Genomic DNA, 12,512 nt, shown 5'->3' with positions numbered 1-12,512 from the left:
TCTAGGACTTGACTATGGAAAACAGTGGCAATGGGAGTGAATTAGTAAGAAGTGACTCATGTGAAGTGGTGACTACAGGTGGGCACAGGTTTGTGCTCCCAGCCTCATCCGTCAAGCCAGCTGAGAGCACATTTAGAGAAACGCCTTAAACTAAAACGCTTGGCTATCAAGGCAGCACTTATTAGCACTTTAGTATCACGTGTTTAAGGGTCCATGTCCACAAGTAAGGAAGGCACACAGGCCATCAAGGACTGACTGGTCTTCCCGGGGCTGGGGCTGGAATTTTAGGCGAGGAAACCCCCTCGGTACCTCACTCTACCTCAAGCTGAATAAATGATAAATCAAATCCCTTACAGTTCGTTTGTGTACGTGATGACTATGAACGTGCTGGCAAAGATATGAAAAATACAAACATACCGTGTCTCCCCGAAAATAAGACCTCGCCGGATAATCAGCTCTAATGCGTCTTTTGGAGCAAAAATTAACGTAAGACCCGGTCTTAATTCACTATAAGACCAGGTCTTAATATAATAAGACATATAATGTAATGTAATATAATATAAATAATATTATAGTATGATATAATTAAGCTTTACTATAAGCTTATAGTAAATTAAGACCCGGTCTTATATTATTTTTTGCTCCAAAAGACGCATTAGAGCTGACTGTCCAGCTAGGTCTTATTTTCAGGGAAACACGGTAAGTACTGTTTTGGGTCCTGTGACTTCTGCCCAGAATGGTGCAGCGATTTTCTACACTCAGTACTGCACATCAAGAAAGACTTCTCTCCTCCTCGCTCTGCCCCAACAGAGAGGCCATACGCTTATCCTCCATGACACTGACTGTGACTGAACACGCTTCATAGTTCCTGTAAGTCACCAGTAAGTCTCTGGATAATATTGTTCACTATTGTGGGTCCACGACAGACCTTGCTTCCGATTTTAGAAATGGATTAGAAGCTTCAAGATTCATTATTTAGAGAATACTTTATTAGTCTGTAATCAAACCCATGTAGATAAGACCTTACATATTTAATACAGTGTATTACCCCTGTACAAATGGAAAAAAATTATGTTTAACATTTCTAGACCAATATGGCTGTTAATTTCTGTACAATGCCAACCCAACACGATACAACTGGGATACTTTTTCCAAAGTTGACAGCACAGCTAAAGTTTCCAAAAATTCAAATTATATATATATGTATATGTATATATATATATATATTTATTTATATAAAAAGACCAATAGCAGTATGTTTTGCATCAATAGCAGCAACAGCTTCTCCAGGCTCTGCAGTCATCTGAACAAAATTATAGACATCCAGCACACTCCATTAAAACAACAAAAAAAGTAAAAAACCAAACCCCAGAAAACAGCAAAGTTCTGTTACTGTTGTGGTACCTGGCACCATTTTTTTTTTAATCAGTTTCTCAATCATCATCTGGAAAGAAAACATTCTAGAATAACGTCATTAAAAACAGCTCTGATAAAGCACGGTCACTACTACGTATCCTAAAGCAGGTACAAGATATTTTACATTCACACAGTATGATACAGTACTGTCCTACACCTATGAGACTAGAGGATACAATTAAAAGGCATTATTTCCGACTCGGTTCTACGTTCCCGCGGAGGGCCCGAAGGACGGGACGACACGGCTCTGGTAAAGAAACGCACCTTCTTAGACAGGACTTCCTTTCATCAGTGGCTCAGTACTAGGTACTCACTGCCCTTCACACAGATCAGCTAAAAACCGTTTAAAAAAGACAAAACAAACAAACAAAGAAAAACCACCCCACTGGATTCATACAAAAATGACCGAGTGGAGGCAAGCAGGACTCAACCTAAGTAGTATTTTACCAAATCTGCTGTTTGAATGGTGAGAGCTCCGCGGAAGAACGGAGGCGCCTAGCCGCGCTTCAAAGCTTCAGGCCACGAGCAAACACAGCGTCATTTCCAACAGAAGCAGCAGCCGACACTGCCCACTTAGCTGTGTTCGCGGATGCTGACATTACCATTTCCCCATCTGCTCACTCATGCAGGGAGAAAGGGACATCAAGTACTGTCCTCTGATTGTGTTCACCTCAGTTACCACGTTACAAAAATAGCAAAGCTGCCAGAGTCAAAACCAAGGCCCCTCTGCCAGCATCAGCCATCTGCAGCTCTTCACCACCAACCTTAGAAATGCCATCACCATCCGCGCAGGTCACAGGGGAGCAGAGAAACCACACCTGATGGGTGAGCCGGGTCCAGTGGGTGCAGGCCGAGCCGCTCTGCGGCAGTGATTTTCCTCTCATTTCTGTCTCATCTAACCACAAGGCCTTAATTCTACGTTACATCCACTCAGGAACGCGTGCACGTTTGTGTGGAAATTAGGACTGAAGATGCACAGCCCTGACAGAGCGTGTTGTACCTACTGGTGCAGCAGCTGTCAGTGTGGAGTGCCCGCGTCCTTGTGGACCTCCAGGGTCTGGGCATGGGCTGCTTCGCCCCTTTGGCTGCTGGCATCAGCTGACTTCATTCTTCCTCTCCCCTCTCCCCTCCCCCAGCCCCCTGCAATAAACCACAGCCGTTTAAGATTTTGTTTCTTCGGTTTTGATGGCCTGAGGTTTGATCGGTCCAGTTCTAACAGGTTTGGTGGCTATGGTGGGTACAGGGGGTGGCTTTTCTTCTACTTTTTCCTGACAGACACTGGGAGTGTCGGTCAGTGTGTCAGGAGGTTTGCTTGAATCACTGTCCACTTTCTGGGCTTTGCCTCCTATCTGTTTGCTCTGCTGCTGTTCAGAGAAGAACCGTTGCGTGGACTGAAGAACCTCTGCTCTCTGCTTTGCCTTAAAAAACAAGAAACAACAACTGAAGACGCTGCAGCATTACCAAAGCCTGTCAACCACTCTCGGTTCCAATCCTTTACCAACTGTAAATCAGCGTTCCCCACGCTCACTTGGCCCAAACCAAAAGCACCTCATTGATCTTTCAGCTTTTAATGGACAGATTTCTTCCTATCTATCTCTGAAAACATTCCATGTCATTTTTTTTTTTTAATATTTGAAAAGAATAGCAACACCTCCCACCACCTTTTCAAAATTTGCCCTCTTGTAAGACATTAAGATAGAAACTGTTGTTGGTTTGTTATCTTTTATGGACCAAACCTAATTAATATCAAATGTTATACAGGGAGCCTGCTTGCAAATTTGAAAACATATAAGTAACACTTAAACGTGTAGTTATCAATACGTGGTCTACAATACAATGAAAAGGAAGCACTTATATTGTGGCATTACCAACACCTAGGAACAAATGTCTTGTGGCTGAGTCCTCTTCCCACAGCTCTTTTCTGCAGGGGAAGAGCATCAGAAATTAGTCACTACAACTTCACTTATCGCTAAGTTCTGACAGCTCCCACCACACTCTGCGCTGGTAGAGAAACTCCCTAGTTTTATTGACTATGCTCCCCAGTCAGATACTTACGTCAACCTGAAACTTACACCACTGTGACATACACAACTAAAACTGAAGTTTCTACACCGCTTGCACATAAAAAAGCCCTTCATGTTTCACAGGTAACTTGTACTATCCAAAAACCTGAAGCAATTTTCAGGAAATGTATGCTCTCGCCTACCCCATTATTAAGCTCTCATGCCATTACCAACACGAGAATTTATGAAAATCAAGTGACAAGGAGCCAGGAGGAGAACTGGAAACCGAGGCTAAATAGTTTCCAAAGATTTCTACACATACTAGTATTTTTCAGTTATGAACAGATGGAAATCCCAGGCACACAGTCTTAATAAAAGCAGATACTGTTTAACATGAATCTCACTGCAGGGCAGTCCTTAAATCGGATTTCTCAGGATCAGAAACAAGGGCTAGCAACCCAGAAAAAAACTGTAGCCAGTCAACCCAATTCTCTAATAGGATTATCACAAATGTGTTTCTACTTCAGAGCAAAGCATGACTATGCACGTTTCCCTGTTTGAAAGCAGTAAGCTCTCCTTTGTACTAGTCTGACCTGATATACGTTAGTGACAAAATAGGCCAAATTCCTAAGACCTCTAAAATCAGTAAATACAGAAGTAAACAGCGCCAGCTGGCTGTCCGGCAGACAGGTAAGTTTGTGCTCTGCCACTGTCCCCACACAGACTCCTGAGGGAACTCGTCTGCATCGGCAAACCTCCCGTGTATCGTGCCTTTTATCGTGAAGGATCCCAAAGTGCTTTTTTGAGTTCTTTCTCTACAACACCACAATCTACTGCAGAATACAGCCACCCTGGGTGGCAGGCAAAAGAGGGGCATGAAAACTGAGACAAAAACTGTACTGGGATGACTCAGGAGCGAAGAAAAAGCAAGACAGGTAACATGTCTTACCCATTCCAGTTTTCACATAACCATGATTTATGTATGTTAAGCTTTGGGAATGGGGGTGAGGAGGGGAGGAATAAAAACAAAGAAAAATAAATCGAAAGAAAATGGGGAAGCATATAATAGTCCACATTACTTTTTAGCTCTTCCAAAAAAAAAAAAAAAAAAAAAAAATAGCAGGTAAACTCAGATCTCCCTCAAATATTTATTTTATAATACAGCAATTCATTTGGCCAGCACTTCAAAGGTTAACTTGTTTGCTGACCATAGTTGCAAAAGAAAAAAGAAAAAAAAAAAAAAAAAAAGGTGGGGGAACAGGGAGAAAAACAAAACAGACAATAATGAAAAAGGAGTGAACGAAAGGGGTCAGCTCTGGGAAGTGCACCCAGACAGTGAAGCCTGGACAGCGGGAGGCCCGGAGGCATCTGAGGACACTTCAGAGGCAGGAGCTCGCTCTGCCGGCTGGTAACACTGTACTAACCTTCATGTCTTGTTCAGCCTTCAGCGCAGCCTGGGCCTGATTACCTCTGGCTCCAGACAGTGATCCACAAGGACCCCTGGCTACATGTGGCAAACGAGCATGGCTCATAAGGCCTGTGGTCAGCGGAGGAGGCATCTGACTGGCCAGTGCCATTGGCGGCCTCTGAACAGGCGCTGGGAAGGTGTTAGTATGTGGGGCTCTTACCAATGGAGGGACCAGGTTAGGCTGAGAGAGGATCTGAGTGAAAAAAACAAGACATACAACATTAAACTGTTAAAAAACTCGCTTTTGCCAACCAGACAGGGTTGGCTTATCCCAGAGTAAATCTGTATCAGTTCTGCCAGGGAAGGGACGTGTACAGGTTCCTGCCATTCTAGTACGGGGACCAAGAACAAACAGGCCATGCTTGGAGAGCCTAACAGAAAAATTAGGCAAAGCACGCTATGGCACTTCAGCTGCTTCTAGCATTTCAGCTACGAATTCTGAAGGGGAGATAGAAAGGCTATTACTTAGGATAGCTTTTTAAAAATATATATTTGCAGAAAAGGCATACACCTATACCAAAGATAATCTGAAGATAAATTAAAAATGACACCAATTCAGCAAATACTTGTTTTCTCTGGAACCAATTCCAGTTTGAGAGTGTTCTTATCAATTTTAGTTCGTCCTTCCATATGATCAGCAAACGGAAGAGAAGCCAACGATTTACACATATATTACAGCATCTTTTGGAACATTTACCTTACCTACATGTAATTATCTTTTAAAAAACAAAAAAAACACCCCAAAACAAAATAACAAAAAAACACTTTAAACCTAGAAAGCTTTAAGCACTGGGACCCTTCTCTGAAAAGTCAACTTCTTCAAAAAGATAAAAGGAACAGGACTGAAATAAATTACCAGAGCTGTGTGGGGATTCTACTGTCTGCTGTAGAACTATATGGATACTACCTGTGTTTAGCTAAAAACTTCAGAGACTATATTGGAATGTCATAACTTTTCTGTTAAAATAGAAACTGTTTCTCATTAAAAACAGTGCTTCTGAACTGGTTATAATATGGCAAGATTATAAAATCAGACAATTAGCCAGATTAGCAATCATTTGTAAGTAAATAATACTCATTTCTCACTTATATCTGCCCACCTGGGGTGCAAACTGTGTAGGAAATGGTTGTGTCATTCTCACAGTGGCGGGGGCTGACTGGAACTGCTTCTGATACACAATGCTGTTCATTTTGCTGGACTGGCTGTTCGGACTTGTGGAAGTGGCCCTTGGAAAGAAGTCGTCACTGGTCAGTATAGCAGCGCCAGGTAAATAACGCTCTTAGATTTGCAGAGACAGTACGCTTGGCAGTTTCATCACACTTGGGAGTTGATGAAAATTTACCAAGGTGAGTTACCAAACGTTATGGTAGTGGAGAGACATTGGAGGGGCAGAGGTGAGAAAGGATACTGGCTAGATTTGCCCTGTATGGAAAAATATTTTCTTAAAATACAGTTTAACAAATACATTCTTAATGCTTTAACAGCTTAACATTTTAGATAAAACGATCAGAACGTCTTGTGCCTACCACAGGACTGGTGACATATTACATATCTAACAAAACAAATGGTGCTCAGTCATCTGGAAATGCCACAGGCAAGTTTAAATGCCCATTTTACCGGAAGGGGCTAGACGTTGGTGTGGTGCTTCTCCCACTGATTGGAGGGGTGCCTGGTTTTATGTCAATGCCACTTCCAAACGCTTTCAGTTCCATTTCAGACATCTGAGAAAAAGAACAAGATAAACGTAACATTTCTGCAATTCCGGGAGCTAACATACTATGTTTCATACTCCATACGTGAAGACGTACTCTAGCAAAGGGCCAAACTCCTATAGTTTTCAAATACCATGGAATCAACAAGGCCCAATCTCTGGCTAAAAAGTCTTAAGAGCCTGTGTAAATCCAATTCTCCCACAAAATCTGTGAATTCTTTATTATTAGATAAAAAAGAGACGGCCCAAAACATTAAAAGTAGAGAAAAAGTAAGTATATGGGGGTTTGAGATTTCCCAGAGGTGGTAAAAACTGATGCATTTTCTTTTTGCAGACGACACAGATGCACACATCCACACACACGGCCTGAAGTTCGCAGAGAAGGGCCCATCCCCTCCCTCCACTTACTTTCCCCGTGGCTGTGATCATGCTGTGCTGTGTCCCAGCTGGGATCAGCCCCCTGAAAGGCTGGCTGACTTGTGCGGGACGACTCAGGCTCTGGGCCTGTGCCTGGGGGGTGGTGTGCTGCAACGGGGGCTGAAGAGTCTGAGGCAGAGCAATTAAAGGCTGCCCCGTGGATCCAAAATTCGGCAAGGAGAGCTGGGATGCCGGTAGAGGTACCGTAACCTAGGACACAAGCAAACAGAAACCGCAGCCATTTGTTTCTACTGAGCCTGCTGAGTGTACATCCCTATAACTGTACACACCACTCTCCAAACACTTCCGAGTAAGATTTTCAACAGAACCCATCAACCTACTAATATTAACACATTTCACATAGAAATCTTTCACTTCGTGACTATCTCCATTCTTTAACTAAAGGTGCAGCAAGAAAACAGATCAGCAGTGGAGAAACTATGTAACTGAAATAATTATGACTGTGTTTGAAATAATCCACAGTACATGTCAAATAACCATAAAATACAATCAAATCATGGGGATGCAATTTGAGAAAGTAGTCACAACCGCCCAAATAGCAATTTATTTTGAACGTCAATAGGGTACCATATTTATGAGTTGTTACCCCTAAAGGAACCACCACAAATCGCTGAGAAAACAAGTAATGGCTGCCTCGCCCCCAGCCCTCCACCAACTTCCAAAGAGGAAGGTGTTTAATGACACTGCTGGAGGAGATAGTTTCAAAACACAAAACACAATTTTCACGGACAATTATCATTACATTAACACACTTAAGAAGAGTGCCTGTCATCTGCCCTCTGCCATACTGTCACCCAGCCCTGGGTTGTGTTAGCCGGTGTGGTGGTCAGCGCCTATCACACTTACGTGTAACTATATATCCTGAACAACGGCTTTCAGTTTTATATTCATGAGATCCTTTGTTAAAATTAAGTTACATGGAAACTCATTTTTAAAAAAGAGGCAAAAACCAGAACTGACGGAAGTGGGGGTGGGGAGAGGGTGTGAGACTGAAGCACATTCCACCACCCAAGGACCCCGTGGAAATGCAAGGACAGAGGAAAGCCTGAGAGCCACTGCTCATCTCCCCATCTTGGTTCTACTTCAATTCCCCAACAACAAAAGCAGCAGCGACAATAACAATAATAGTAATAATAATGAAAATTGAGGAAATTTACCATGCCATAGTTTACCTGCTGCAGAGTACTCGGTGACTGGGCAGTGTTATAAAAATTGGTCTGACCAGGCTGTTGTACTTGTCCAGAATAAAGGTTTGAAGCCTGGGTAAGATTTGCTCTAGCCTAGAAAAACGCAGTAAGAAAACAGCCGTAAGATACCAAGGTTATGGCATTAAAGCCGTCTCTAAGAATTTTAGCATCAGATACAAAGGAAGACCTTTGTATTTAACGTTTGTTTTCCCCTTTAAAAACTGCCCTTCAGTAATAATCCGCTGCATATGAATACAACGTTGGCGCCCGCTCTTGCCCGCCCTACCTGGAGGAGATGGGTATCGATCAGCTGGGACCCGCCCAGTCCTGACGCCTGGCCCAGCTGATGCTCATACAATATAGGAATAGGCTGAGTACTTGAAGTCTGTTGAAAGGCAAGACCCGACTGAGCCTTGGCAAGTTCCTGGTGTTGGACAGCTGGAAAGTTGTGGATGGCCGTCCCAGAGAGGACCACAGACGGCTGGGAGAGGCTGCTTTGCATAAAGGCGGGCTGAGATCTACATATGGGAGAGAAAAGGCTTCTGTCAGAAGGTAATTCAATCTGCAAATCTTAAGAATGAGTATCCCAAATGACCAAGCACTCTCACTGGCATAAGACGCAGAGACTACAGACTGTTTCGAAGGCACTTGTTTCAAGACTTAGAGCCCCCTATACAATGACGCTCCACGCATACAAGTTCTAGAGAAAGGATTCCTCTTCCTGAGAAACTGGGAAGATTTTTTCCTCTTGAACAATCACAATGATTCTCTTTACAGGTGTTTACTAGAAAACTCAGAACTAAATCTACTGTTTTCCCCTTGGCATCATCCATTCAAGTTTATAGCAACAATAGCTCTGACTTTTACTTCTGTATTTCATGACTTCTCCTCACGTATATTTCTTATAAGAAGAGGTCTCAAGGCCTCTACGGAATGAAGCAGAATAGAACGCCACATCAGGATTACTCACAAAGTTTTGTTTTTGTTTTGTACTAAACTGTGTTTGTACTAAACAGGTCTGGTCTTCAAAAGCACATCCTCCAAGGCAATTGTTAAAATGGGAATTATAAAGACTGTCGTTGCATTGCTACTCCACCTCCCTTGGCTATGGCAGACATTACTTACTAATCACCGAACTCTTTCACAGAGCTGGAAAGTAGCTGCAACTTTTCAACAATGTTTCAAGCAGCCAATACCAATTAATAGGAGATGGGTTTGTGAGATTGAATCTATTTGCTATTTTAAAGTTTTATTTTTTACTATAATTGCCAAGATAACCTCAAATTTAATAATACAAAAGACACTGTCTCTAACTTCTGGTTGGGGTAAATAGTTTTACTTTTATTGGGAGAGAATTTCTTCAAATAACCAAACAATGATGAAGTAATACCAAAAAATGAACATATTATATAACTAATCATACAGATGTACTAAATTCTACTGAAGAATCTTTAATCAAAAAATAAAAGTGACAGCCACATTTATTAAGTTTACTAAAAATTCTGCTCCATTAGAAAAGTTTAACTGGCTGAACCTAGTTTCTTTAGGAATGTAATTTTTATGTGCCCTAAAGAAATAAGCTGTATCAACTGATGCCAAGTTTAATCTATAAAGCATGGAAATTCTATCTGAACTGCATCAAAAACCAACATATTTCTAAAAGCGAATGTGTAACTTTGTAACCTTCCTAAACTGTCCTGACAATAGTTTATTTTACTTTTTGATGCTTTACAGCCATTTGCCATGAGTATCGATGACGGCTATGCCAGGATCATTGCTGTCACTGACGCTTACCCCACCCTTCCACTCTCATTAAGTTGGAGATGAGACACTTGGGGTTGCAGCCAGATCCTGTCACTTCCTTAGGTGAGTATAACCCTAGGTAAAAAAACCCAACCCCTTCAAGTTCCACCCTCCCCTCCTGTGTCAGATGGGGATGACTTAGTCTACCGTATGGGACTTTGTGAAGACTAAACTTCCTAAGTTACTATATGTAAAGGGCTGAAGAGTGATCACACAGAAGGAAAATTCAATAAAGATCAGTTTTCCTACTTCCTTGCAAAGGTCACACTTGCAGTGAGTCTTTCAGAAGAACGGTTTCTTCCCCACCACACAGCACACTTGTCACCACTGTCATCACTACTCCTGCTCTTTGTCTCCCTCGCGACTCCTCTTTCACTGCATCCCACCTGTCCACGCTGTTATTTGCCACATGTCAGTTCTTACACGGAGCAGACTTGGGTTTCCAACTGTTAGCCATCAAGATGGCTCTTCAACCTATAGATCCTTTAGAGCTGTTTTCTGTGGCTTCTAATTGTTACGGGATTGCTGTTACCCCCTTCTTCAAGGAGCGTTGAGGACTGACTTTGTTCAATAAAGTCTGACTGACATGACCAGAGGCTGAGGTTCATGATACATAATCAACGCGATGCATAATTTAATGCAGTTTATGACAGGGAAGGAAAGAGCAGTAGGGCTATGGCAAGAAAGCTCAGCAATTGCAGTGTTTCCAAGATCGCAGACATAACTGCACACAGTTTACCTATATGGCTGAAGGGAAGAACTGAATAGCTCCTGAGCCTGGGAAACAGCAGGTCCGGCACCCAGACTCAGCTGGGCTTGATGCTGTCCTTGCAGCGGCGCGTAAATCGGGATTGGGATCTGCTGAACGGAAGTGGGCTGCAACGCAATGAAGAAGGAAACAAAGGCAAACAAATTGCATGTGAACTCCATAAACACAGCTCACAATACTTGCGCAAATAAAAACTTGAGATGCGATGAAAATAAATGACTAATGCCATGTATCAGTTCCCTTTGAAAACAAAACCAAATATAAACATCTAAATTTCCTTTTCAACCCATTACTTGTTCTACATTGTTAATCATCAAGCGTTGAGAAATTTGGTAAAGTTTTAAAATTTTGCTAATACTTATCAAGGCAAACATGGATTATCCCACGTTGTTGATAGACGATTGTAACTTCAAAGAGTGTATTATTTGTCACCTCAGATACTATTACACCATAAAAATGCTAAGAAACAAATACAGGATGGAAGAAGCCTGTGATAGTTACCTGAGAAAGACCTGGTTGGAAGCCTTGTTGCTGAGCCAATGACGGTGGAGCCAACCGTGCATGCTGGGTACTGAATAAATGACTTGTGTCCATATAGAAAGCTGGGATTTGAGCTACAGACCATCAGGAAAAATAAGCAGTAATAAGTGTTTAAATTTCAGAATTTTCCAAACAGAAACTAAAAACCAATTTTTACAATAGACTTCAAATTAAGTGAGCTCTTGGAAAATTAGTACAGCCAAGGAAAACTTAGAAATGTGAAAAGATGCAAGGCAAAAAGATGCAAAGCTTCTAGCAGACAGGTAATATGCAAATTAAACGACCTCTAGTACTCGTGAAGTACTAGAAGAAAGGTATAATATACTGTCAATGGGATATAAACTAGTAAAATTTTTACATATTCTAGTAAAATTGAACATGAACCTGTTGAACAGCAAATATATTCCTGTGTTAAATCTACCCACTACTAGAACTTGAAATAGCCTCACTATTCTTTCATTTTGAATTTAAATCATCGGTGAATTTGAATATTATTCAAATATTTGCTAGACTGACATTGTGATAGTAATACAAGTTACCCGACACCCAAGATGTAATTTTTTCTTCTCTGCTAGTGTTTATCCTTCCCCTTGACTTTATTATCAATTTGTCAAGTCTCAGAAAACAAACTTTTTGTCTCACATATGTTAACAGGTGGAAGGGACAATAGCCAAGAACCTCAGAGTGCCAACTGAGGAGACACAGCAGTCCGTTCTACCAGGAAATAAATTTGCAAAGCAGATCAAAAAACATTTAAAAACTTGACAGGGTAACCAAGAAGAGAAAAAGCAAGCGTTCAGAAGCCTTCACTTCCTAACTCCCTGAACGCTCACCTGCTGCGGACTGAGACACGTAGACCTGCGGGCTCTGCTGCTGGGCGATCAGGGAAGGCATACAGCTCAGCTGCGAAAAGTGACTCGCAGAGGGCAGGCTGCTTGTCTGTAACTGCTGGGGTTTCACTTTACAGATATTAGGAGGGTCTGACGTGGTGGTGGACTTTGTACTCAGAGAAGAGGTAGTGTAGGTACCAGCGCCTATGTTTGAGAGAGACAGAAAATAAGGGAACATCGTACTTTTTAAAGCGCTGCTGCCATCACAGTAAAATAACTCAAGCACCCGCCGGGAACTGCAGCATTAATGTTTGTGCCCCGTGTACTTAGATACTGCACCTCAGGA

At 42.0% G+C, this 12,512-nt stretch overlaps 1 protein-coding gene across 17 annotated transcripts in view; it reads right to left on the bottom strand.

Moving 5' to 3' along the window:
* Nucleotides 1-967: 967 nt before the first annotated feature.
* Nucleotides 968-12,512, bottom strand: part of PRRC2C (proline rich coiled-coil 2C) — a 76,833-nt gene continuing 65,288 nt past the window's right edge. For 8 of the 17 annotated variants that reach the window (XM_088801559.1, XM_019753750.3, XM_074322312.2 and 5 more), the window contains 10 exons: nucleotides 12,170-12,370; nucleotides 11,298-11,410; nucleotides 10,767-10,903; nucleotides 8,511-8,742; nucleotides 8,195-8,317; nucleotides 7,008-7,226; nucleotides 6,506-6,609; nucleotides 5,988-6,114; nucleotides 4,844-5,080; nucleotides 968-2,834 (listed from right to left, as the gene is read on the bottom strand). In XM_088801559.1, the coding sequence (XP_088657685.1) occupies nucleotides 2,577-2,834; nucleotides 4,844-5,080; nucleotides 5,988-6,114; nucleotides 6,506-6,609; nucleotides 7,008-7,226; nucleotides 8,195-8,317; nucleotides 8,511-8,742; nucleotides 10,767-10,903; nucleotides 11,298-11,410; nucleotides 12,170-12,370 (1,751 nt within the window). In that variant the 3' untranslated portion in view covers nucleotides 968-2,576. Of the gene's footprint in view, nucleotides 2,835-3,284; nucleotides 3,338-4,843; nucleotides 5,081-5,987; nucleotides 6,115-6,505; nucleotides 6,610-7,007; nucleotides 7,227-8,194; nucleotides 8,318-8,510; nucleotides 8,743-10,766; nucleotides 10,904-11,297; nucleotides 11,411-12,169; nucleotides 12,371-12,512 lie in introns of all 17 variants that reach the window. The other 9 variants (XM_088801563.1, XM_019754560.3, XM_019755368.3 and 6 more) reach the window with 6 other exon arrangements.

Source organism: Rhinolophus sinicus, chromosome 11, assembly GCF_057876585.1.
Source record: "Rhinolophus sinicus isolate RSI-liver-muscle chromosome 11, RSI-T2T, whole genome shotgun sequence".
NCBI lineage: Eukaryota > Metazoa > Chordata > Mammalia > Chiroptera > Rhinolophidae > Rhinolophus > Rhinolophus sinicus.
Note: the sequence above shows the minus strand (reverse complement) of the source record. Positions and strands in the feature narration are given on the sequence as shown.